This window comes from Juglans regia, chromosome 7 (genome assembly GCF_001411555.2).
Source record: "Juglans regia cultivar Chandler chromosome 7, Walnut 2.0, whole genome shotgun sequence".
Taxonomy (NCBI): domain Eukaryota; kingdom Viridiplantae; phylum Streptophyta; class Magnoliopsida; order Fagales; family Juglandaceae; genus Juglans; species Juglans regia.
In genome coordinates this window covers 15,681,726-15,709,148 of record NC_049907.1, presented here as the reverse complement: position 1 = coordinate 15,709,148, position 27,423 = coordinate 15,681,726, and the positions used below count along the sequence as shown (strand labels likewise).

At 33.1% G+C, this 27,423-nt stretch overlaps 2 protein-coding genes across 5 annotated transcripts; both read right to left on the bottom strand.

Annotated features, from left to right (window-relative positions):
* Positions 1-346: 346 nt before the first annotated feature.
* On the bottom strand, positions 347-5,377 carry LOC108984922. Of its 4 annotated transcripts, none has more exons than XM_018957020.2 (11): positions 4,871-5,377; positions 4,215-4,345; positions 3,467-3,600; positions 3,158-3,357; positions 2,535-2,816; positions 2,398-2,456; positions 2,049-2,085; positions 1,883-1,954; positions 1,631-1,781; positions 1,038-1,181; positions 347-898 (listed from the first exon to the last, which is right to left on the bottom strand). In XM_018957020.2, exons 1-11 carry the CDS (start codon positions 4,876-4,878, stop codon positions 470-472), a joined length of 1,647 nt encoding a protein of 548 aa, XP_018812565.2. In that variant the 5' UTR covers positions 4,879-5,377; the 3' UTR covers positions 347-469. The 4 variants fall into 4 exon arrangements, with proteins under 4 accessions (XP_018812565.2, XP_018812567.2, XP_018812566.2 ...); XM_018957022.2 differs by having other exon boundaries at positions 4,215-4,340; XM_018957021.2 differs by lacking the exon at positions 4,871-5,377 and adding an exon at positions 4,458-4,563.
* Positions 5,378-13,840: 8,463 nt separating this feature from the next.
* LOC108984923 lies at positions 13,841-25,005 on the bottom strand. The gene is made up of 7 exons (XM_035691794.1): positions 24,455-25,005; positions 21,181-21,280; positions 18,398-18,463; positions 17,065-17,173; positions 15,939-16,021; positions 15,048-15,109; positions 13,841-14,391 (listed from the first exon to the last, which is right to left on the bottom strand). The coding sequence occupies exons 1-7, from the start codon at positions 24,643-24,645 to the stop codon at positions 14,277-14,279; spliced, it is 726 nt and encodes a 241-aa protein (XP_035547687.1). The 5' UTR covers positions 24,646-25,005; the 3' UTR covers positions 13,841-14,276.
* Positions 25,006-27,423: the final 2,418 nt, after the last annotated feature.

Genomic DNA, 27,423 nt, shown 5'->3' with positions numbered 1-27,423 from the left:
AAATCGGAGCTGTGATAATAAATATTCACAATTTCGTCAAGAAAAACAAAGTTACGTAATTGCCTTTCATAATCTGGGCGATCTTCAAGCCGCACCCTTGGCTCTGGAGTCAGAAACACTTGATGCAGTAATGAAAAGATTGAATCAAACTAAAATATATCATTCGCTTGACATATCACGTTAATCTTCAATATAATGGGGTTGGTCCCCTGTTTTCAAAGAAGGAAAGAATAACGTATTGGTTTATTAGTACAAAAATTTCTTTTAAGAACCAAATATCTCCCTCCTCTGATTGATCGATCTCAACATTTTTCTTTATCTCTACGTTCTTTCCTGTATATGTGTATATATATATATATTATATATACATATGTATATATGTATCCTATCTTGGATGCTGATTCCCCTCTATAAAGTTTTTGGAAGTAGCTTGCGCATTTATCTTCCAGTATTTTCCAGGGACTAACTGCTAATTATAGGCTGTACTTGATTTTGTGTGGCTGTTAACTTCTTCAGTTGCTCCTGCTTCCAGCGTATCTCCGGTTGCTATATGATGGGGTTTCACAGATCCATTTGAAAGGTGAAGGTTCTGCTCATGATGAGCTTGTGACATCCATATCAGAACCAAAATCATCATGATCACTGACAGGAACAACATTGACACCCATACCATCCGAACATATCTCTTCAAAGGTTTGCAGTGCTTAAACAGGATCTCAGAAAATGCATCCTTCACTGATTGACATTCTACTAGACTTTCCATTCCCGGATATGCGTCGAGCAGATTTTGTATTGAATTTGAGTAAGCCACCACTATCTTGTAGTTGCTATTAGATAGAAGTTGACCATTTTCGCATTTCCCATTGTTGGCATCCGAACAAGTAAAGAACTTCAATACCTTAACAAATAAGATAAGTAGAAATAATGAGAGAATGGACTCGCAGGGTTTTGTCAGGAATGGGACAAAGTATTTCAAATAGTAGTAGAGATAAATTGTGAATAAAGAAAGAAGAGTTTCTCAATTTCAACTGGCATACCTTTGGGATGTCTCCTATTCGAATTGTATTAGCTGAACAGTTGTCTGGCTGGTATTGGTAGTCTGGTGGTGCAGAGAAGGGATTGCAAACATAAAGAAGATTTGGATTCGATGTTCCTTGAAAGAGGGATATGTTTGCATTCACCTGGAGAAAGATTTGACAACATAAGAAAATTCTTAATTTTGTAGAAGTTTTTTCCTTTTTGTACAAAATAAAGTAACTGAGGCTACTTTGAAAGAAGATTGAATTAGTTAGAGCATTGGACCCTTTCTTTCCCTTCCTTGATTCTGTTTTTCCCAATGTATACAGTTTTAGGCATACTGTAATCTTTCCAGGTTTTTGCATTGTCATGATGAGAGTAATTCATTGACGAAGTGCTCCAAGCATTATTTTCTATATCAAATTGGACTTGATTTAGTGGCCTTGTTTGGAAATTTCACCAAGAGGCATGCAAAATGCAGCACAGACAACTTAGAATATTGGCAAAGAAACAACTCATAGCCAGCCAAGTAAATTTGTACGAGGTTAATAAAGAACTACAAAGGAGACATCTCAAAATAGTGACTTTGTGAGACGAGGACGCTACTCATTACCTCATTAACAAGCTTGTAGATCCCTGCACTGACATCAAATAGGACTGATTTAGCTGATAGTACTTCATCACAAGGAAGGATTGAGCTCAAGCTGCTGGTGCTGGGATTTTCTTGGAAATTTTCAAGAGCTGTGCACGTATCACTAGAGAACCTGAAATAGAATTGAAACTCTTCTCAATTTTTATGCAGAGACTTCTTTTGGAATGCCACTTTCATGTTTTGGGTAATTCTATAAGCAAGAACTTGGCTTACTTCTCTAAAAAGAAATATATTCCAGAGAACAACCAGCAAAGAACCGTCAGGGACCAGCATAGTATAATGAACCTGTATGGAAAGAAGCTTAATAAGCTTTGTACTCTAAATAAATCGTGACTGAGAATTGTGCTATTAGATCCATGAATGGTATCTGTATACTCACAGGTAAAGTGCCCGACGAAACCTCATAGTTCCAGACACTACAAACAGGAAGAATTTTTACTTCAGTGACTTTAGGTAATTGGGGTATAAATAGTGAAAAGTTTACCACTGCTTCCCATAATTTTAAGAAACTAGAGGCATAGTATTTCCATTGTTTTTAGTATAAAATTCTCTGATCCAAGTAATTTCTGCTTCTTTTTGGATTCTTTTCAACTTTGAGCAGGGTCAGATTGATGTATCAAGCAAATTTTACCACTAAATCCAAAGTTGAAGAATTAGTTAATTGGTAATAGATCACTTAAGACTGACTATACTTGCAAAACACAACAAAAACACACCCATCCACCCACCTGAAAGAGCTATGACCGCAACCAGGTTGAATGAGATGGTAACTGTCGTTATTATATATCTGCAAGCATGCAAATGTCATTTACCGATGTTTAATGGGGAGAGAGAGAGAGAGAGAGAGAGAGAGAGAGAGACTAACACTATCCTCAGACCCTTGTCGATCAGATGCCTGTTCTTCTTTGCCTGCCTTTGTATTTCTGCAGCTTCAACATTAAGTTTCTCAGATGTGGAGGTAAGGAAGTCAGAAGCATCACTACTTCCTTCAGCCGCTCCTAAGTTATTTGTTATGTCTTTCATTGCTCCTGTTGTATTGTATATGGTTTCTGAAGCCTCATTTGCTGTGTTCATGATAATGTTCACCACTGTTTTGGCTCTTGAGTGAAATCTTGCGTTGGCCCCCAGAACTAACCCAGATGCAGTTCTGCAAGATAGCCATAATTATGCTTGGGACGAGATATAATTAAGAATCTCTGAAACAAATGTTCTTTCATTCCTTCCATATTATGGAGACCAAATGTTGGTTTCGCTTTTGTTTTGACAATCTAAAGTGTAAACGCTCTGCATTTGCAATACTTTTAAACAAAATCATCTTTCATGGAAAGCATTTTCAGAAGGATTAAACAAAAAGAAAGACAGTTCAATTTCAATTTCAAATGCAATATCATGTGCTTTAATTTTAGTAGAGATTATAGGTTAATCATAATTTTGATAATATATTTTTGTAGCTTTATTGAATGTGGACTTCGAAGTTAAATTGCTTACATTGCTAGAATTGTGAACAATGTGACAAGGAGAATTGGTCTGAGGCAAAACTGCTTATTAGGTAATCTTTTCCTCAGCTTTCCAATCTTTCTACTTGTACAACAAAAAGTAGTTGCCAGCAGAAAGCCTCCATATACAACTCCACACAAAAGCCACAGCAACCCAGCGCAATATCCATAAATCCCAGTAAATATGGTTGACTGCACAAAACAATATCCATCACACATAGAATTTAGATATAACACACACAGATATATATATATATATATATATATATATAGAGAGAGAGAGAGAGAGAGAGAGAGTTACACTCCAATAGTGCTTGTTGGTGATATCATATCCTCCCCTGTATTTTTTTAAGTTGTCTAGAGGATCCACCCTCACAGTATCATCGGACTGTTTAACTGGTTCTGAGACATTGTCTGTCTGAAGCAAATTTCTCCCTAGGTAATCAGAAAAGAAAAGGAAAATTAGTAGCTTATTAATCAAGGTGACTATTGGTGTATTTAGAACTGTATGCATGTGCATATGTGCCAATCAAACTTTTAAGGGATGAAAACAGATAAATTTCAATTCTTTGGATTAGTGAATTGAAGTGCTCAAGTCTCTTCACTTAAGCTTGTATGGTAAATAGTTTTACATACATGAGCTAAACCATATATGGTAAAATGCGGTTAATATACAGTTTTCACTCAGTTATCTATCTCTCCTTTTCTTTTTATGATTCACTCAGTTATCTTCATTTTATATCATTTTGAAAAAGGAGGAGAATCCATCAACTTTGATGAGGTGTCAATCTATCATGTATCCCACACAATAACTTTTTCCAATTATATAAACAATATGAAACAAAAAAATCTACAACCATAAGCCTTCTCACCCTCAAATTCAAACTTATCTGTGTAGATGCATATTTATAACTGAAGAGACTCTGGATTCAGCTTATTGCAGGGATCAATAAACCTTAAAAGTCCTAATGTTTTTGCTTGAATCCTTAAGAAGAGCTCTAAAATGTATTGACATTAAGATTTGAAAATCATAAAGTTCTCAACCTAACCTGGTGCAAAGCCACTTGATGAAATTGTCTGTCCTGCAATTTCTGGAAGAGCCCTCAAGGCTAAAATTACCATCATGAAAGTCAGGGGCAGGACCAGTTGTATTCTGTGTGTGGAGCCCATGATCTCTAACCTTTGAAATAAGTAGAAGAAACAACAAGTTCAAATATAATACTCAACAGATTGATAAAATCTGCAACATTCTTTTCTATCTAACGCATTAAACTTTAGATGGAAATCCATACCCATCAAACAAGATGACAACAAAAACCCATTCAAAGAAGCTCTTAATCAATCCAAACAGGCACCTAACCAATCAAAGAGACAGATGGAGCTATCTCATTTCTTGAGTTAAGAAATAAGAACCGCCGACGTTTATATTAGCAAACAAAAAGCCAAACTCCTTAAAGAAGACTTGCATTTAAACTTAACAATTTTTATTGCAGCAGCACAACTTTTCTAAAAGTAGCCTCTTTTGTGTAGAATGAGTTCTTTGCTTGCAAGTAAAGAACATTTTTAGCCAACAAAATCTCAACATATGTACATATATATTCCAAAATAAACTTCTATTGTTTTAAAGACTGAGAAAGTTGGAGAAAAAGCTGCAAAGTTTACGAAATTTGCCCATGAACCATAGCAGGAAGTTCCACGAACTTACCTGATCATAGAGATGAAATGTTTGTTAAATTTCAATGATGATTCTTCCAAATACTTGAAAAAGACATCAAGGGAAAGAGCTCTGCATAAATTTCAGTCAAGGTTCTTCCACAGACATCTTCAATATATAGAACTCGAGCCTCTAAAAAGTTTCTGAACTCCAATTCTCAAACACAGAATACCCATATAAAAAGAATTTCTCTGCAATCCAATCTCTATATAGCCAATAAAAGTCCTGCTTGGATACTTGTGCCAAGTGTGCAATCCCGTTCAGGGCTCTCTGAGGATGACTTCTTATGTCGATATTAATGCAGTACAATTATCTAGAAACTCCAATACTCTTCACATACCATCTATCGGCCTCCGAGTCCTCTTAAAACTCAAAATCTCAACTGAAACACCTCAAAAATCAAAATTCCCGTCAATAATTTTTATTGAATTTCAGACGTTCCACTATGTTGTCTAACATGTTTTAAGGGCAAACAAAAATCGTGTCAAACACGCCCTTGGAGAATGGAGAGTTGCTTTTCTTTTGTGCTTCTCAACTGATTCCACTTCTGAATTAATGCAACAACTCCCTAGTTTCCCAATACATGTCATTCATTTCTAATGGGGTTAGTCTGAACTGCATCTGATTCCAACCAAACCTCTCCCTCTCTCTCTCCGCAAAGTCAAAAAACAACAAACGTTACTCAAGTCAAAATGGACGACAATTTAGTCATGGAAGTCGCAGATCTCTCTCTCTCTCTCTCTCTCTATCCCTTTTGTTTTCCGAAGTAGATGTGAATACAAAGGCAAACGAGCTGCTTCCTTCGCGTGAAAAAGGAATTAAAGGAACCGAACGGACAAAAAGTAATATAATATAAATAAGGCGGTTCTGTTATTTTGGCAAAGAGAAAAACGTGATCATGTTTCGAGTTTCTATGCAAATAAAACTGCATGGATATGAGGGAGGAGTCGTCAAGGAACCATTCTTTGTATTGGGACAGGTCGTTGCATGTAAATGTCGTCAATCAATATTGGAGCGCGCTGGGGTAAGTTTGGAAAGACTGAAGACAGGACCGGCCGACTTCTCCTTCTCCTTTTATTTTTCTCTCTCCTATGCTATGCTTATAAAGTTGAGCATTGCTACACAACCTCCACCACACTCCACACTCTACACTTTTTTAAATTTTTAATATTTTTTTTAAATTTTTTTTTGAGTTTATTCTTTTTAAATTATTTCAAATTTTTTATTTATTATTCATATAATAAATATTTAATAAAAGAAAAAAATAATAAAAATTAAAAATAATGTAGAGTGTAGAGTGTTAGGAGGTTGTGAAGATTTTTTGTATAAAGTTTTCAACTATAAGTTCTCTCTCATATTTTAATAAAAAAATAATAGTTACAGTCGGTCGTGAATATATAAATATCGTACAATCATTTTTAAAAAAATGAATAAATATAGGACTCACATAAAAAAAATTAATTTGTTAATAATAGACCTCATTCTTTTTTAAAACGACTACACGATATTTACGTATTACACGACTATATATAATATTACTCATTCTAATGGTACAGATTCAGTGCACTGAAATTCTTGCTATAATTTGATATCCTCTGTTGGAAATGAGAAATGTAGTATTCACATATACACTCTCTATTATTTAAATTTTTATTTATTTTACTTTCTTAAATATTTGTATGGATAGTACTAATAAATATTATAGAATCTATTTTTGAACAGAAATTTGAAGGGCCTCTATTATCTATATGCAATTGCATATTCACAGAAAATAATAACTGAATATTTTCTTGTTTATTAATTATAGAAGATGCGGGCCCGAGATCATTAATTTCATGCAAAAATGATTTGAACATGGGAAAATTCATGGGCTCAACATAGGGTAAGGCAAATTAAGGTCTTTTGGATTAGATGATATAAGTCTGATCTTCAAATGAGAGAATTAGGTTCGAACTCCTCACTCCTATATATATATATATATATTAAATAATAAATAAATAAATAAAAAACACCAAATATGATAAAAGGGTCTGCTAGAGCCACCAAGAGTGACTCTCAAGGATTTCTATTGAGAAGTGCAATGAACTTTTTTTTTATTTTGTGTTCTTTTATCCCCTTAAATATTTTTTAAGAAAAAGAGAAAATTTCATAAACTCATTTAAAAACACTTTATTAATAATTAAGTAAAAAAATATAGAAAAAAAAATAAAATGGGAATCGGTCACTTTTGTCAAGATGCATCCTTGGTGGCTGCAGCATTTTACAAGGTAAAAAACTTGTCACTATTCATTCAATGTGTCAATCGGGCCTCATTTTCTTAATGGTGTAAAAATTGGAAAGTAATTATACAGGATCCATTCTATAGATTATTTAGTTGTATATGGTGTAGATGTATATGGTGTAGATGTAAAAGTTTGGGTAGGATTAAGTAATTAAGTTGCTAAGTTTGAATAGGATTAGGTAATTAAAATGATAGAATTTATCTTATCATTAAGTTGATAATTTTGGATGAATGTAAATTATTTATTGATTTTATTTATAACAATATTAAGTTTATCTATGAGGTATTAGAAGTTGTTTAGATAAGTTATAAGTGTGAAAATCAAGTTCATAAGGATCTTCACTTATCCAGAACAAAAGATTGAACTGAAATCAGAAGCTGTAGTGAAGAATTTTCGCAGATGTCAACATTCCGTCAGGAGATGTCTTCGTGACAGACTCATCTCGTCAGCAGTGTTCTACTGAAACTAAAACTTCTTTCAGATTGCTTATTTAAAGGATCTTATTGGTCAGAATCAGTAGAGATTCAGGTTTAGATATTTTTTAGAGTACTTTACAGTGTATATTTTGGTAAGAAAATTTCTTAGAAAATTTTCATATTATTTTTCTCAAAGAGTGTGATCATGCTCTATGTTAGAGAATTGATTAGTCGAGTTTTAAGAAAAAAATCAATGTTTGAAGATTGTGAGAGATTCTGACTGCTATTGTAGTAGAAGATAAACGAATTATTTATTTGATTAAATAAGAGTGTCAATTGATAAAAATTTTATAATTAAATTTTATTTATAATTATTTTTAAATAATAAAATTAAATTTTTTAAATTTAATAGAAATCGATAGCTTTTATCGGGATGCATCCTTATTGGCTGCAGCATTTTCCAAGGTAACAAGCTTGTCACTATTCAATGTGTCAATCGGGCCTCATTTTCTTGAGAATGGTGTAAAACTTGGAAAGTAATTAAACAGGATCCATTCTATTGATTATTTAGGAAAAATTTTATTTGTAATCTCTAAGCGAAAATTGTATATATAGATTTATTGATATATTTTATTAAATAAAAATTATTATAATTTAAGAGAGATATTATTGTAATTTTAAAAAAATTTTAAAAATAAAATTATCAAGACTTGTATGAATAAGTAATGTTACATACAGTCGTGGAATGCGCAAGCGTCGTGCAATCGCTTTAAAAAAGAATGAGATCTATTATTAAAAAATTAATTTTTTTTCATGTTAATCTCATATTTATTTTTTTTTTAAACGACTGCACGACGTTTGCACACTCACGATTACAAGTATCATTTTTCTATATGAATAATTTTTATTTAGAGACTATACGTAACATTTCTCATTATTTAGTTGCATATAGGTTTATAACTTTTGTATGAAAATATAAATCTAGTAAGCCTCAAGGAGGGGTGAGGAGAAATTTTTTCAATCCGAGCAATGCTATACAACCTTTCTAACCTTCACACATCATTTTTTTTTAAATCTTTATATTTTTTAATATTTTTTTTAAATTTTTTTTTTTTGAGTTTATTCTTTTTAAAATAATTTTATTTTTCTATTTATTATTCATATATTAAAATTTTGATGAAAGAAAAAAATAATAAAATTTAAAAAATATGTAGTATGTGGAGAACGAGAGATTGTGTAAATTTTTTCAATCCTATATATTCAGAATGAAATTAACATACGTCTACGTACGACTTTGGAACCGAAGAGGTGTAAAAAGAGCCTATAGATTTGTGAATAGTGCCGTTTTACTTTAAGGGTGGTTTTACTATTTTGCCCTTCTTTGTGTTAAAGATTGTATTCTTATTCTGATATAATTAATTTTTAATTTTATTATTGATGTAAATCGAAATTAGTATTATTTTTATATCGATTTATAGCCTTAAAAAGCCACGGTTTGTCGATAGTGGCTTTTACTTGATGCATGTATTTACGATTTCACCTTTTTTTTCCTTTGCTTTGGGGCTTTTTTTTCTTAATAATATGTGGCAGAAACCGTCTTAACCTTTTTCCTTTTCTCGACAGATAAAACATTTATAGATAAATTAACGGATATAAGATATTAGTTCAGTAAAGAATAACATCCCAAAAACAGCTCTCGTCTAACTTTTCCTCTCGTCAAACTTTTCCTCTCTACCAAACCCGTTTCCAGATCTGACTCGAGGGGGTGGGAGTTTCGGCTCCTCCCCCTCTTTCTCTTTCTCCCTACCCTCCGGACCTTCTGTATTTGTTGTATTTTGCAGGCTAAATAAGGGAGAAACGTGGATCTAGATCTTCTGACAAATATAGATCAACACGCGTCTCTCCATGGTGTTGCCCAGTCGCCGATCTTCAAGACTACCGAAGGCGGCGCCAAACGGAGCGGCGAGTTGCTCGCACGCGCGGCCAGAAGATATCGGAGACGTTTGGCGAGTGGCTCTCTCACGCCGCCGGGAGGCCCTCTGCCGTCGTCACGCACGGCGCCACTAGGTTTTGTGAGTCTGGATCCTCCAAGATCGGCCGACAGTTTTCTCCCAAGGTGGCGCGGTTCTGCACACGCCACCACAGCCACTGGGAGCAGTTTCTGTGTCCGTGGTTACAGTAGTTTTTTCTTTGTATTTTATTTCGTGTCCTGTTCTTCTTTTTTGTAATAAAAATCCAAAAAAAAAAAAAAAATTATCCCGTCGGACCGTGGTCCGATCGGTGTGTTCTCCCCTCTCCGTTTAGGCGGTGTATGAGGTTGGTGCACCCTACTCTGTGTTGTCAAGGTATGAGTTTTGTCACCTAGTTACTGTTATTCTGTCGGGGACAGAGATATACACGACGGATCCCTTAGACTTAAGTCTTTAGAGATTTGTCGTCTGGACTAGACCATGTCAACCACGAAAGTGTGCTGGGGAGCTATTAACGTTTGTAATTGACTTTTTAAGTCATATTTATATGTTCACTATTATGAATGAAATGTGAACCTTATTCTAAAAAAAAAAGTTCGGTAAAGTAAGACTCCCTTACAGTCTTTCCAAAATCAACACAAATTATAACACAAGAGTAAAAAAAATAAAGAGGTGATCGGAGTAAAAAAATTGACTTCCACCCAATTCCCACAAGAAGAAACCATCTTAACCTTGCTATATATCTAGTATGTATATATATATATATATATATATGTATATATATGTATATATATATACATACATATATATACATATATATATATATATACATATATATACATATATATATATATATATACATACTAGATAACAGCTTACGAGGCACGAATTTCCTATTGAAACTGCTACTACATTTCTGATATGGTAAATATGAATTTTAAGATGCATATTAGTTAGAACAACAAGTATGATAAATGTAAAGATAATCATAAATCAATATAACAAATTTTACAAATGAAGGAAACAGAAAATGTAAAATTATTGAATTCTTAACAAATCAAATGTTTAGAATTAACTCGTTATATTGAAATCATAATAAGACATGAATTGCTCCACTTGTTACTTGTTATAAAACCAATTAGACATGTACATAATAATAATAATAATAATAATAATAATTTTCTTATAAATGCAAATAAAATAATATTATTTTTAATTATTTCAGACAACTACATGGGTATTATTGTTATTGGAATGATAAAATGTAAAAATAGAGTATTAATTTGAAATTTAAAAAAGTATAATATTCTTTGTTTCAAATGAAAATAAAATTACTTTAAAAAGTGTTATTCAATATGATTCATTATTATGAGAAATAATATGAAGACAATTATTATTTTTTCAAAACGATATCTTACAGTAATAAAATATTATTCTTTATATTTAAAGATAATATTTTCATTTTTGAACTTAAATATAATATTATTATTCCTTTCAAATTTGGAATTTTAATATTGATCTTAGAAAATAAAAGCATGTTCTTACCAAAATAATTTTTAAAGGATAACAAGTGTTATTGATAATTTTTATAAATATTTTAAGAATTCATTACAAATATATTAATATGAAATGTGTTACCACAAAAAATAAAATAGTGAATATGATAAATTAAAGACCATTATAAACTTATGCATAAATTGGAACCTAAAAATAATAATTACATTTTATAAAATGAAAATATTATTAGTCCAATAACTATGATTTATTTTTATGAATTACTATGAAAAAGAATATGAAGATTATTGTTATTTTTTTCATATAATATTATATGCAACAAACTATTATTATTTTTAAATATGAGAAAAAATATAAAAAAAAAATCCTAAGTTGTTAATTTGTTCAAAATCTTCATTGAGATTATTTGTAAGATATTAATATTTGATTCTTATTATTATATTCTAATTACTATTAGAATAAAAGAAAATTTTAATTGTATTTTTAATGTTGAATTAGAGGATAAAAACGTAATTGTGCAAATAGGGATAGTGTGAACAACTCAAACGCAAATAAACTATCTATGAGGCTAGATTAGAAAAAAAAAACTATCTATGAGGCTATAGCCTCTTTTATTGTAGAATATATATATATATATGTATATATATATATATAGTATTTTTATACTATTATAGCCTATAAATTTGTGAATAGTGCTGTTTAACATTAAAGGCAGTTTTACGATTTTGCCCTTCTATATTTTGTTTCATCGTTGTTTCTAATTATGGTTGCTCTTCTATGTTTTTCATTTGGAGAACCGAGTTGAAAAGAAATCATACTATTATTCTGATATAATTTAATTTCTTAAATTTATTATAGATGCAAATGGAAATTAATATTCTTTTTTTCTTATATAAAATTTTAGTGTTTAAGAATTTTAAAACCTAAAAGTACTAATGTTTAATGATTCATATATAGAAATATCACTTTGCAGGTCATGATAATTCTCTAAATAAAATCTCTCTTAAAAAAACCCAACTTATATAATCTATGTATTAATCATTCACACAAAAAATACCATTTTAGTGTACTTCAAACAATTAAAAGCTAAAATATTATCTTGAAGTTTAATAAGAGACATTTTTTTATTGTGTTTGATAAAGGAAATTAAGGAGATATTTCATAAATTATCCACCTTATTTCAAAGTTATGTACTCCAAAGTCTAAAAACTCTGAATTTATATGTCAAACTACCACATTTCAGCAATTTACACCCTACATCCATATACTCAATTAAATCTAATAGAATGCCTAGGCACGTGAATTACAAGTTTTTCTTAGGGAGGGCCACGTCCTTTGGTGGCCACCCATTTTATTTTATTTTATTTTTTGAATTTTATTATTTTAATTCTAACTTAGGGATAGCTAAGTAAAGTAATCAAATTAATATTGGCGACCACATTATAATATTCAAACTATATATTAAGCAACAAGAGTCGGGCTACTCTGCTGTCCATAGTAGCCCGCTCAAGTTAACCGCTCATTATTTTTTAGTTTTTTTTTTTTCATTTTTCTTTTCACATTTTTTAATATTTTTAAATATTTTTAAAAAATAAAAAAAATATCTCAATATACTTAAAATCACCTCCTTAATCACTAAGTAAAAAATAAAAATAAAAATTTTGTCAAGCGGTCAAATTAAACGGTACAACTTGGAAGGTAAAGTAGTTTTTTCCAAGCAACAAAGAGATGTGTAATTAAAGCTGTAGGCTAGCTAGCTAGCTAGGTAGGATGCATATATGGTCCTAAACTTTATTGTTTATGATAATGAAATCGACTGATTATCTCAAACAGAATCAAGATTCTATGAAAGTTTCTCTTTGATGTGATGCTGATCGAGTTAGTTAATAGTAGTAATAATAGACCTATGAACTTTAATTTTATGTAGTGGTCCTTAATTGGAATTCGATCAGTTTTCAAGTCAACTTTTGAGTAAAAAAGTTTCTCAACTTAATACTCATAGATCAAAATGAATTCTCTGTACAAATTCTGCTCATTCATTAACTGAAATGTGTGCTTATTTATCATGACATTGACAAATCTTATACAAAAGTTGTAAAGCTTACAAACTGACGTAATTTAATTCGATCTGTCAGATTGTAAAGTTATTTTTATTATAAAATAAATCTGACTGATCACATTAAGTTACACCATTTGTAAGCCTACAAATGTAAGATTTCTGTGTAGACTAAGAATTTCTCAAATAAAGTTTGATGCGATTGAAATATTTTGTTCTAATACCAAAACCGGATAGGTTAATGGAATGAAATACAAAACTTTATTCCACATCCATGTACCTAAATTTCTAATAGGACCAATACCAATCAAAGTGTGTAATATGGACTCCATTCTCTTTTGGCAGTTTTTTTCTTTTTTTCTTTTTTAAGTACTTGTGGAATCTTTTGATAGTAAAAATGGCTCCAGAAATCAAGACATCAAATGAGAAAACAAGATTTAACAAAACAAGACATGTAATCCAATCCTCGTCAAAGCCACCTCACAAAGATTGACGAAAAGACACTTTGTTGCTGCTTTACCTACTCCACAACGACCCGCAAGCACAGAACAGTGCTGCTAATGGAATTGGAATGGTCAGGAAAAGTGTTTGGCAGCCCAAGCGGCTAAAGAACAGTGGAGAGCCACCACAATCAACGGGGAAACTTTAATAGCCGAAGTCGAAATTTTCTACTAGTTTTGTTTGAACACTAAAAGGCTGGAGGAGAGAGAGAGAGAGAGAGAGAGATGAAGTAGGTCTTCCAACTTTATTGAGCATGAAATCTCATGATGTCCAAAAAGTTTAAACAGATAACTACATATCATCATAAAAACATCCAAAATGATACTAAATTCTTACTCTTTGCATTCCCTAGATTTTACCAAAAGATAACAAAAGAATCCTTATTCCCTAATTTCCAACTATCCAAAACAATTTATAGAGCTAAACAAGAACATTAAACAAAGAAAAAGAAAAAGAAATACTGCCTTTCTGCACACAACAACTAGGTCAGACAATTCTGAATTGGGACCACAATGGTCAATTTGGTAGAGTATTATTTTTCTTGTTTGGATGCCAGGATTTCATTGACAGAACCCAGTTGAGGAAGGACCATCTTTCCATTGAGGCTGCGAACAGGCCTTGGGAACAGATCTAAAACCTAGGTAAGGATAAGGCTGATCATTGCATTGGAAGGTTTGTGCGATTAAGCATGGAGTTAGCTAGCTCTTCATTCAACTTCACTGGCAGTGGTGGCATTTGCTTCATTACCTCCGGCGTGCCATTCAAGCTCAAGCTACATAGAAGATAAAGCAAAGGAGTAGCATTTATACATATTCAGTGATTCTACCAGAAAATTGATTGGCATAGCTCCTTCGACAGCATATCCAAATCAATCTCCCATTTCATAAAACATATTGTAACTAACTAATATTTTCATGCTACCTAATGGGTCAGAATGGAAACAATTAAAGATCTAGGTCATATTACACACATGGTAAACTTAGTGGAATTATATTTATTACAATGCATGCATGAATGATGCTCTAAGCTAAAGGCAGCATGATACTCTAATCTTGTCGTTTAAAAACTGGATTCTACAATAAAATTCAATCCACCTCAATACTTAAGGGGCATTGAAATGTACGCAACTCAAGCCAATGTACGCAACATGAACCAAATGCTCGAAACTAGCTGTTCTCTATTTTCATTGTGCGCTAACATAGTTGTACCCACTGAAAATCAAAGCTCCGTCTAGCGATTACAAGAATAGTGAGAAAAGGGCAGTAAAAATGTAAAACACACAATGCACAAATATTTGAGAAACATATATTCACACGTATATGAAGGAAAATACTAATATTTCATATAAACTGATGCTAGGACAACTGTTAAAACTAAAGATAATACCAGAATATTTAATGAAAGCATTAAGCATGGTCAGCAACATACTCATTCATGATTTTGTGGATGTTATCGCGGATTTGACAGAAGAGACTTATGTTGTCCTGCAGCTGAATGCAAAATGAAAATACAGCCACTTCATTTCGGTAATCACAAAGAGTACACGAGAATTAATAACAAAAACCCACTCCTTTAATTATAGTATTTATTATTACTAAAATATCACAGGAAAATATATTTGATATGCTAATCACAGATGATCTTGGACAAAGTTAAAAAAATTCTAGACAACATTATGGGACGCTTAAAAACTAAATTGTTACAAGAAGTTAAAAATGAACAAATACATTAAGACCTGGCATTCCTTTCCAGAAATTAAAGTCAACGATTACAGCAGAACCTCTATTATTCATATGTCGACTAGTGGGCTTCCCTATTAAGCACCTAAAACAAAGTCTTTTTTTGTTTTTTATCTAATAATTAATGAGGTCAGGAAGGGTGAGGGTTGGGATTTGGGAAATCCAGTAGCTAAACTGCAAATACTAAGCAAATAAATGGTGTTGACTGCAGCTAGATTATCTATAATCCACCCAAACCATCTAAACACAAGCATTCAAGCATAGAAATTAAAGTAGCAGCAAGCAAAAGGTACATCAACATCTACAAGAGAGGGCAGTTGATTTTTTTCATCAATATCAATGAAAAATTGGTAGCATTATTCTTGACTTTAAGATGCCTCCCAAACCAATGTAATAATTAGCCTAACGTAAAAATAAATAACCATATGGGGTATGTTCTCTTTTTCTTTTTTTTCTTTTTTTTTTTCTTTTTTTTTTTTTATCAGTAAACAAGATTTTATTGATCAAGAGAATAGGCAAAAGCCCAAGTATACGGAACATATACGAGAGCAACACCTATGCGGTGTATGTTCTTATTCACCTGCATAGCTGAAAGGTTTATAGAAATTTGATGTAAGGCCTGTGCATTTTGCTCCAGACTCTCTCCCGTGGCACCACCAATAGCTGCAAACAACATAATTCAAATTTTCTGTAAGGCATTTTATGCTGCGTAGAAAACAAACTCTGCTTCAAAACATGCTTATGTAATGTCCCAAGGGAGGCCCAAGCCATATCTGAGCCATATGCCAAAAGGACTAGTCAATGGCACGATTAGAGCCCCTTGAGATCATTCTAAAGAGCAAGGACTTCTCCCTCCCAAAATGATCCCATACACCATCTACACTCATCAATCAATATGGAGTATCCCAGCTTGCCTAAAGGACTATACATTTTTTTAAAGACGCTTTGTTTGTTGAAAAAAAATCTCTTCTTGAAACCCTTTTTTTAATAAAAAAATTGGTAAGTGCATTAGGGCATTTAAAAAAATTAGTTTAGGACATTCTCTCATTGAACATTTGGCACGTCAGATGCTTAAAGGCTCAACATTCAAGTCAATCTATCTATGACACTTGTTTGGACACTAACCAAAAAGAAATGTTTTTATTTACTGGTCAAACAAGTATGGTCAATTAGCTGTGCCCACATGAGAAAGAAGGTAAGTTTGCAGTTGATGAACTCACTCAGCCGGTCCCATACAGGCCAGTTGGCAAAGAGATGGTTCATTGCGTAGACCAACTGAACTACGATGTACATAGATGTAAACATATAGTGTATATGTAATTAAATTAGAAAGAATTTACTTTGTATTTTATATTGAAAGCATTGATTCCAAAGTACAACAAGCAATATCATGTCACCAACAAGGTGAATATAATAAGTCCTTCAAATAAGACCACATCAATGGCCACATACATCAACTCTTTCTAAATCAGTTCCTCTGTAGTGATTTATAACTTTGAAAAATGAAAACAAGATTAAAAAAACCATGAGAAAGTAGGCGAGCGACTTGTTAAAATGAGATGCAACCTGAGTGAGGTAAACCAAAGAAATAAGTTTTTTATACGTGCAACAAAAGCACCAAGGAAACAAGATATGATACCTTGCCGCTGCATTGAAAACTTAAAAAAAAAAAAAAAAAAAAAAAAAGACCCAACCATATAACTAACCTTTGAATGAGATGCCATCATCATTATCCATTGCTGGTGGAGCATATGTGGGAACATTCGGCTGTGCCGCAAAGGGAGATGACTTAACTGAAGGATCATTGACTTTTTCCTACAAAATAATACAGAAAATACAATCATGGAGCATCGGGTGCTGAAAAAACAGACAATCCACAGAAAAGTAAACCAGAACATTGCACCATGAGATAAGGGACGGTATAAGGGAAGAGAAGTAAAAGAAATATGCACTATACACAAGACGAGGACTCCCAACTCTCAAGCCTCATTCATTCAGGTGGTGTGAAAGCATTATAATCCCAAGGCTGGTGAAAAAAAAAAGATACCAAAGAAGCATATTGTCGAGACGATGTTTTCTATATGAAACAATGAGGTCTTCCCCCGAAGAATCGGAGCACTTGAACATCATCGCATGAATGCCACCAAAGGTAAACTAGTTACTTAATTATTCTTTAATATAAGGCTCTCGCATACATGTATCAAGAGTAATGGACTTCTCATTCAAATTCCATAAACAGTAAGCATAACAAGACCACTTATCTACACATGTAAATATATTCCATGAGAATATTCAGAGATGTAGTGCAATTCGTTGAGTAATCATTTCTCTCATGCCCATTTGTCTTGTGTGGTTGCATCAGCTGTGCTTAAGCGTATACATTTTGTTGAACATCTATTCATCATCCAACTTGGCTATATCTGGTGCTTTCTAATCATATCAATCCCCAGATCTCAAGATCAAATAATGATGTCACATCCAATGATAAGGTGGCACCCCAAACAGCTAACAAGATTACTGTGTTACACATTCTCTCGCCAACAGAGTTATTTCCACATTATGCACGTTGATGAACTTGTAAGTTAGTATATCAGCTTAAGGCTCAAGAATCATAAAAGTAACAGCAACAAACTGAAAGTATCATAATTAATGACAAGAGCTACCCAAATATGCCTAATCATGAAATTTTCAAGCGAAACAAGGGGATTGATATTACCATTAGACAAAAGAGACATACATATCATTAAATAATCTATTCGATGTACCACGAAATGGAGTGGAACTGGTAAGAAAATTGCCGCTGTTTCTCAACTTTGCAATGTAACGTCATCGGAAATTTCCAATGCATGATGAGTAGATGATTTGATATATATATATATATTTATATAAAGGAACCAATTCATTCAGGGAACTAACAAAAACGAATCAAAGATCAAAGACACATTTGCACAAATGTCCACATCAAGAAACAAACTAAAAACTTGGCACAAGTAATTTCCAAAATATCATATAAAAGAAAAAAATAACTGGAAAACCTACCTTTTTGTCTTTGTGTTTCCTTGTTAAATTATGTTCATCCTTCCGTCTCTTGCTATTTTCTTTTTTCTGGGAAGACAAAAACAATCAATCAGAACACCATAAAATACAACTATCTTGTTTCTTCCTAAGTAACTCAAGCTTTATATCAAATAAAAAAGGAACAAATACAGAGTAGTGCCCTCTCAACAGGTTACAAATGGAGATTTAAAAAGCAATAAAATTCAAGAACAATGAAAACTGACTATAACACAAACCAGTCACACAAACCTATCTACGCAAGTTCCTATTAAGCACCGTTATTCCCATCCTGCCAAAATGTCCACATAATATAGGTTGAGACTGCACCTCAAATCACATCACTCTGTCGACAACCAAATATACCTTTCCAATCTGTCAAGCCTCAAACACCATCCCAGGCTGATGCATCCTATATATATAGACAATGCTAATGGCCACAATTTGCTCTGCCACTTCATGATGTAGGTTGAGATGATTTCCTGTCTCACCACTATTTTTACACAACCCAAATCCACACTAATTTTACCCATTTTCATAAAAATTTTCAACACTTGAAATTCACAGAAAGTAGGTCCATCCAAAATATGCTACTTTTCATGATGCCTTCATAGAAATTATAGAAAAACGATTTCAGCAAGTTCCTATTAAGCTCTACACCATTAAATGTGCAGTTGTCCCTCTCTTTCCAAAGTGACCACATAGTACCTTTCTTTATAAGGTAAATTTTATTCCAATACTGCTAGGTACAACTGGCCTGCATAAATGTGGGGTAACCAGCTAGCCCACGCGGAAGAGAAAAAAAAGAGAATGCAAAAATACAAATGGAAAAAGCAAAGAAAGAAAAAAGGAAAGAAGAAAGCAGGAAAGCAAAAGGCTGAGATTTTCTTCTTCTTCAGGCCAGTAGAAAACCAGAGCTGGTTCGTCAAAGCATTTCTCCACCAAGAAAAAAAAATACCCATCTCTTAGATTTCATTGTTAACATATTTCTCCCAAACCCATTTCAGATTTTTGCCAAACCCATTTCCTAGATTTTTCCCAAAACTCATTTCCAACACATTTCTGTTGTTTCTTGTTGATCTTTCCAAACAAGCCTCCGTTTGTAGCCAAATCTGCATCGTGGGTAGGACCGAATCTGCATCTGTGTTTGGTGTCGTCGCGCGTTGTGGGTAGGACCGAATCTGCTGTCGTCAACTTCAAAGCTAGTTTTCTCCTTCCTTGTCTTGCAGCCTCTAAAATAGTCAGAAAACTAAAAGAAAATGAAAAGAAAAAAAAAAGGGGAAAGGGACCATGTCTGCTGTGAGTGCTATTACTTCGCTTTCTTTCTTAAAGCATAAAACCAACTAACTTCCTTGTTCTCTTGTATCTCTCATTCTGTCTTCAATTTTTCAGAAAGCAAAATTTGAATTCTTGTAATGGATAAATATAGCAATCATTTGGACGTGGGGAACTCTGCTCCTGTTTCACTCAGTGAAACTTGTTTTATGGCAGTGCTACTAATTATAAGACGAATCTTCGGCTAAAAAACAAGGCATAGGAAGAACAAATATGGCGGCAACGGTGTCTCCTTGGGCCAAGCCCGGTGCCTGGGCACTTGACTTTGAGCAACACGAGGCCAAGCTTCACCAACTACAACAGAACGAAAATCAGCCCATCTCCAGAATTCCAATCGAGCCTCTCACCGGTTTTCCGTCCCTGTGAGCGCTCTATAGAGGAGCTCGACTGCAACCGGCTCGGAGGCCAGATCTGAGTGGAGATGATGAAGTGGCCTTCGATGATGGCTTTATGGGTTTGTAGAGACAAACTGGGGGTGGAGAAGACAAAGGGAAGGGGTTGGCTTCGTGGAGAAGACATTGGGCAACAGTGCGTTTTGAGACATCAAATGAAACGGGGCATTTCATCTCCACGTGGGAACGGTTCCCCAAAGGTTTCCCAAGGGCGGTTGTATACAACACTTTTCATTTTATTTATATTCAACTCACAATACAAGTACACGAGAGGCTCCAAACCTAACTCCGACTAATCCTTTGGCATATGGCACAAATATGGCTAGTGCTTCCCTGGGTCATGATGGCAGGGATCCAAGAAACTTCTTACTGCCACAGGCTGGCTCATGGAAATATTCAGAAAGCAAGTAGAGCTCCGTCACTATACATATTTAAAAACTCTAACAAAACCTAATTTGACCCTTGGATCCAAAAATTCCAAACTTTACACTAAACCCTAAATCTAAGAAACCACAGTATAATAACTAGTATGCCTGAAATGATTATCATGGACATTAAAGCCAACCAAAGAATTCCCCAATTGGTATGAGTATTTCAATTGGAGCAGGCCAAACTCTCCGTCAATCACCCACAAAAGATTGTTCACATGCATAAGAAAGCATTGCGCACACAGTTTAAAGATGTTGCATAAAATATATGAAATCTCTTGGCAGTAATTACAAAAACCGTCAAATCTATCACATTTCATAGAACAAACTGCAAAAAGACATATGCCTATCCATAATTTCAATCTTCCCCAGATGTCCCCAACCAATGATTCCAGAGACTAATCACCTATGGATGCATAAGCAATCGCCTCAGCCAACTTGACCACTCTTGCAGGGTATTTAACTGAACAATCTGAACTTTTTTCAGCAATTATAATAGCATGTAGGGCCCAAGCTCTGTTATGGTTACTATAGCATAGCACATTAAATTTCAGGACACTAACTTGATGATTATTGATAAAAATAAGTGAGCCAGAAGAATAATAGAGCTTACAGTCATCCATCGACAGCGCAATGCCACATCCCGAACAAGCTTATCTGGCAGATTCATAGCAATCATTGAGTAGCATCTTAAGGCCGGTTCTGAGCTAAAGCTGCAAGGTAAATACAATATCATTTGGATGAACAGAATATGCATGAATAGAAATTGACATGAAAAATAAATTAAAAATGAAAGATTCTAATTGAGATAACAAATCTGTAACTCTATACATTAAAGTAAAAGAAATAAAAGTCGATATATATTGCCATTTCAAGAAAGTTAAGCCTTTAAATATACAAAACTGTAATTCTATAACTAAAAAATAATAGGAATAAAAAAGTTGTTACATGTCTCAAACCAGTTTTTTCAAGGTTGCAATAATACAATATAATTTTTTTTTATAAGTGATAATACAATATAAAATTGGTGCATAAAAACAACAGAAATCTATACTTCCAACATCACTTTTTCAAGGTTGCATTCATAAGAAAGGTACCATACAGATTCATGATTTTTAAAATCTCTAATTCAAAGCCGAACATGAGACTTTGGTTTGACTTCAACAAAGATATTGACACTATGTCGGGAGTTTAAAAGAGATGAAAGAGATATTGACTTCAACAGACTTTGGTCAATAAATAGAGTTTGGAGGGTGTAGACTCCAAGGGGTGTGGTCGTCTTAGTGTTGTGGGTTTAGTGGAATGTTTGAATATGATTTGGAGTCATAGCTGAGTAGTAGTTGTGGTTGCCGTAGGAGTTGTGGTTGGAGTTGTGGTTGGAGTAGAAATAGGTTACATGTAGTTGGAGTAGAACTAGACTTGTGCCTGCACCTAGAAGTATAGTGCACGTAGGTTTTGGGTATAACCTTTGTGGGCTCACGTTCATGGGCTATCTATCGGCTTAGCAAGGATGCTACTTGGGCTTGCTCATCCTTACATGGGCTTAGTGGGCTTGTGGGTTTCTAAATCTTCATAAATTTAATCCTCCATAATCCTAGGGTCTAATCCTATGTGCCCAATAATTAACCTTGAGGAATGAACATGGATATAACCCTAATTCATTCTCTAAAAATAGAAACCTTAATTATATTGTAAACCCTGATTTTCCTAAATTAGAACCTCAAAAGTTCAGGGTCTTACACGCTTCCTATCCATCACATTATTTTCTTCCATTTAAAGCATCAAACAAGGGATGGGAGCCCTTCTTCATTAGACACCTTTCCTATACTTCCAACTCCCTACATACAATTAGGTTATGAAGGCCTGAAAATCAAGGGATATGACTGAAGAGGTGATAAAATTTAATAGTCAAATATAAATTATCATCAAATCTGGAAATCTTATCAAATAGAAAATCTATTACTCTAAGTGAGAATATAATATATGGAATTTTCATATATGACAAGTACATGGTGTATGAGGCATGCATAAAAGCACACACTAGTGCCACATTTTCTCGTATTTTCCCCCACTTACTACATTCTATCATCATGTCACTACAAAAATAACTGGATAATAATAAGATTAACATGATACAACAAAAGGAAAACACAAAGGTTTGCATAATGAATTTAACCAAATAAGATACTCTGCATCATTATCATTCTTCAAACATCTTTAAAGTCTCCAAAACAACAAAAAGATGAGTCCTCATGGCAATATATTAGAAAAGATTGTGCAGAAAACTGTTTGAATAATGACTTTAACCATGCAAGCCCTCAAGTCATTATTCAGCAATAAGATCATCTCACAATGCAGAAAATTGCAAGATTTAATGCCAATATTAGAGACAGATTGTGTGGAAAATTATATTAAATCTAAAACTTCTGGATTCAGATTCAGTAGACTGTACTTACTGGGAAAAAAAACTGATATTAGAATAAACGTGGGATACATAGAAGAGTCAATAGCAATCGGAATCTTTCAAATCTTGCCATCTAGTAACTTGGTGCAACTAACTTCTCTTATTATGTAGATAGATTGAAAAAGGGATGAGAAAAAAAGAAGGAAACTTAGTTAATTCCTGATTGTCAGATCTTAAGTTCTACACGTCGAACAGGTTGGAACAAAATAGGAAGAAATTTTTCGGTTTCATTTTTTCCTTTTATAATTGATTGTCCAGCATACGTAGGCAATAGTGTCTCTGCATTTAGTAATTCATAAACCCCACCAATGAAGATCAGGAAAATATACAGGAACAGACGAAGCTGTCATCAGTAAATTAAATATCCATTTCTTGGGATCTGAGAAGGCCGATGAGATAGAAATCTAGATACCCAATCAATATGACCATTTTCAAGCAATAGATTACCCATTATAATACACGTGAAAAAAGTCAAAATAAAAAATCAAGTTGATGTTATAGGATTTCCAAGTCCAAAACAACAGAAGTCAGAAGTTCAACCAGAGCAGTATACGGTGTTAATTTAGATGATTAACATAAACATGGCTAACAGTAGCTGAAATTCGTGATTTAAGAAAATTACAACACTAAATTCAGAGCTATACATAGTAAGACATAAGGAAAAAAATCAGCCACTTGACCATGAAACATTTCAGAACAATTTTTCCAAGCTATATATATACCAAAATGGCATATCACCAAAGGCGTATGCGAAGATTCATCAGCATTCTCCCCTATATATCATTCAAACTTAAAATACAAAAATCAAACTTTTCAAACTCTCACAGACGACTTTAGAATGTTAATAACCACACAAAAAAAAAGGGAGCAAAAATATCTCGACTTTAAATTCGAAAGCAACTCCAATAAAAAAAACATGGAAAGAATGGAAGAAAACAGAACTAGCACAATGGTCCAGCACACAAAACTAATGAAAAATAAACAGGAACTTTATTTTTCTATACACCACATAATAAATTTTCTAGTTTAATATTTCAGTTCAGTTTTTGAGGAAAATAATGCCATGAGTCTTTTGCAACCAAGCCTTTAAAAGAACCCATAAACACTTCATAAGATGAGAAAAAAATAACGCAACCGACTTATCAATCACAAACCAAATTCTAAGCAAGATTCTCAACACCCAACTAAAACAAACCTACAGAAACCTTATATCTCAACAAGACGCCAAATCAACACTAACAAACCAAAATTCATTTAAAATCCTCAATACCCAATTGAACAACAGCTACGATAACCAGGAAAGAACCTAACAGAAACACAAATTCCCCCTGATAAACAAAAAAGCAATCATAAAACCCAACTGCAGTAAACCTACAAAAGGACATCGAAACAAGAATAACTTAAATTGTTACTCTCGACATACTTGACGAGCCCTTCTTCGAGTATGGCCTGCTCGTCCGCGGTCCAGTCCAAGGAGATTCCCGTGTTGTGCTTCATGACCTGGTTCTCCGGAGGCGCACCTGAATTCCCATTGCTCGTGTTCCCATCAGCGGCCGCGTGGCCATTGAACGGAGAAGACGATGCCTCTTGATGGCTTCCAGACGGGTTAGCCATGGAATCAAAAAAAAGAAATACAAACTCAAATCCCAGTAGAACCCAATTCCTAGAACCTCAGAATCAACGGTTGGTTCCCGCCAATTTGACTCTCCCACCCGTGCTCCACGATGTGCCAAGAAAGCAGGACAAATTAATTGAGAGAGAGAGAGAGAGAGAGAGAAATTATATAAGCACGCAGACTGTGAAAAAACTGTATATAAATATGAGACTGAAGGGAGCTCTACGTTAAACGAACTATTGAGAATTGACGAGGCAGAACCGGAGGAAAAAGAAACAGAGAGAGAGAGAGAGAGAGAGGTTTTGACGTTGGAAGTTTGTATTGAGAAAGAACTCGTTCTGTTTTTTTCTCGTTAAAGCAATTAATTTCCTTTTGTTTCTTTTGATTTTCTCACTCTGTAATTTGTTATCCCAACCGAATAAGTAACTATATTGACTATTTTATCCTTCTTGTTTTGAATTATGTCGGTGACATGAATTAGCAACGTAAATCTATATTCAATTTTTCAAAATATTTGTTTCCTACTATTTTACGGCTTTTACCTAATCAATTTTAAATTTTATTAATTTATCTAAAATTTATTAATTTCACAACTAAATAATCATTGCGGTTTGACAGCTTTCTGAATCCCAGAGATCAAAAGTCAAAAAAAAAAAAAAAATTTCATTCCGACGAATTTTAGAGAAAGTAAAAGATTGTATACACATAGAATTTGCGAAATAATGGTTAATAAGAAGAGTTGTGGTATACCGATATCTTAGTCTAATAATATTATATGTAATGATTTTATCAGCAGTTTTTTTAAAATTTGAATTCAAATCTTAAATTTTAAAATTTCTATAATTTTTAATAACTTAAACATCAATGCATATGATTATATAAATAAAATTGTAAGAATATATAGATAACATTTTCCTAAAGGGAATGAAGATTTCTAGGTATCGAGGCTTAGAGAAAATTAGAAATTAATAACGGTAAATCCATTTTGGATTTTTTTTATTCTTTTAGACTTGTTTGGATACAAAAATACTCTTACCTCATCTCATTTCATCTCATTTTGCTAAAATGCTTAATTTGTATATATTTCTCACATACATTACAATGAGCCACGGCCTCTCTTTTATACAATAATCTGATAAAGAATATTCTACATAATAGAAATGGCAGGTGTGCATAGAGGCACGTACATTAGGGGTGTAACTGGTCCGGTCAGGTCCGATTTTAGACAAAATCTAAGACCGAACCGGTATGTACCAGTTTTGTATTTTTTAAAACCGATTAAGCCCCGATTACCCTTCTAAACCGGTACCTCCGGTTTTACCGATTTTCGGTCCGGTCCGGTCCGATTTTTCATTTTTTTTTTAAATGTAAAAAACATATAATAAAGTGTCACTTCTTATAATAAAATGTTATTAATAATTTAATATATATTATGTTTAAAGCATATGATCAATTAAATTTTCATCTTTAAGATTAAATTTTTATTTTATAAATTATAACAACATTATCTTATATATAATTATATTAATAACATATGATCAAACAAATTACAAATGTTCATATTTAAAATTAACATTTTATGTTATAATTTATAAAATATAATATAAAATTATTTCATATATGATATATAATTATATATAAATATTTAATATATAATTATATATTATATATAAATTTCTTTTTTCTAATCGGTCCGGTCCTGGAAACTAAGGAACTGAAACCGGACCAGATCCGACCGGTTTTCATAAAATAGAAACCACTTCCGGACTAGACCGATTCAAAACAGGACCAACTTGTCTGATTTTCCGGTTTAAATTTACACCCTTAACGTATATTGTCAGTGCTACATACGAAGGCTCGTCTGCTGATAGTGTTATGAAGGGTGATTTGCTACAATGGTGAATATTCTGGAAGATGCTTGTGAGTCCTCATGGTTGTGCTCTGTTGTGTGCACTCCTTCATTAGTTGGATGCACTGCAAAAGTCAAAGAAAAAAAGAAAATGTTTATCTTGTCTCATTCCGGCCAATTTTGGAAAAAGGAAATGGTTGTTTACCTACAGAATTTGCACAATGATGGTTAATGAGATGAGTTGTGCTATACCGATACGTAAGTACAATCTTACTCTAATAATATTATACGTATTGATTTTATCAGTATTTTTTTAAAAATTTGAATTCAAATCTTAAATTTTAAAATTTCTATAATTTTTAATAACTTAAACATCAATGCATATGATTATATAAATAAAATTGTAAAAATATATAGATAACATTTTCCTAAAGGGAATAAAGATTTCTAGGTATCGAGGCTTAGAGAAAATTAGAAATTAATAACGATAAATCCATTTTGGATTTTTTTTATTCTTTTAGACTTGTTTGGATACAAAAATACTTTTACCTCATCTCATTTCATCTCATTTTGCTAAAATGCTCAATTTGTATATATTTCTCACATACATTACAATGAGCCACGGCCTCTCTTTTATACAATAATTTGACAAAGAATATTCTACATAATAGAAATGGCAGGTGTGTATAGAGGCACGTACATTAGGGGTGTAACTGGTCCGGTCCGGTCCGATTTTAGACAAAATCTAAGACCGAACCGGTATGTACCAGTTTTGTATTTTTTAAAACCGATTAAGCCCCGATTACCCTTCTAAACCGGTACCTCCGGTTTTACCGATTTTCGGTCCGGTCCGGTCCGATTTTTCATTTTTTTTTTAAATGTAAAAAATATATAATAAAGTGTCACTTCTTATAATAAAATGTTATTA

Coding starts and splice junctions, on each gene's coding strand:
- LOC108984922 (XM_018957020.2), bottom strand. Junction 3,358..3,466: donor CCAACAAGCACTATTGGAGT/GTAACTCTCTCT, acceptor TGTTTTGTGCAG/TCAACCATATTTACTGGGAT. Junction 2,086..2,397: donor TGCGGTCATAGCTCTTTCAG/GTGGGTGGATGG, acceptor TCCTGTTTGTAG/TGTCTGGAACTATGAGGTTT.
- LOC108984923 (XM_035691794.1), bottom strand. CDS start 24,645: ATGGCTAACCCGTCTGGAAGCCATCAAGAGGCATCGTCTTCTCCGTTC. Junction 18,464..21,180: donor TGCGCTGTCGATGGATGACT/GTAAGCTCTATT, acceptor TTGTCTTCCCAG/AAAAAAGAAAATAGCAAGAG. Junction 14,392..15,047: donor ATCCACAAAATCATGAATGA/GTATGTTGCTGA, acceptor TCTTCTATGTAG/CTTGAGCTTGAATGGCACGC.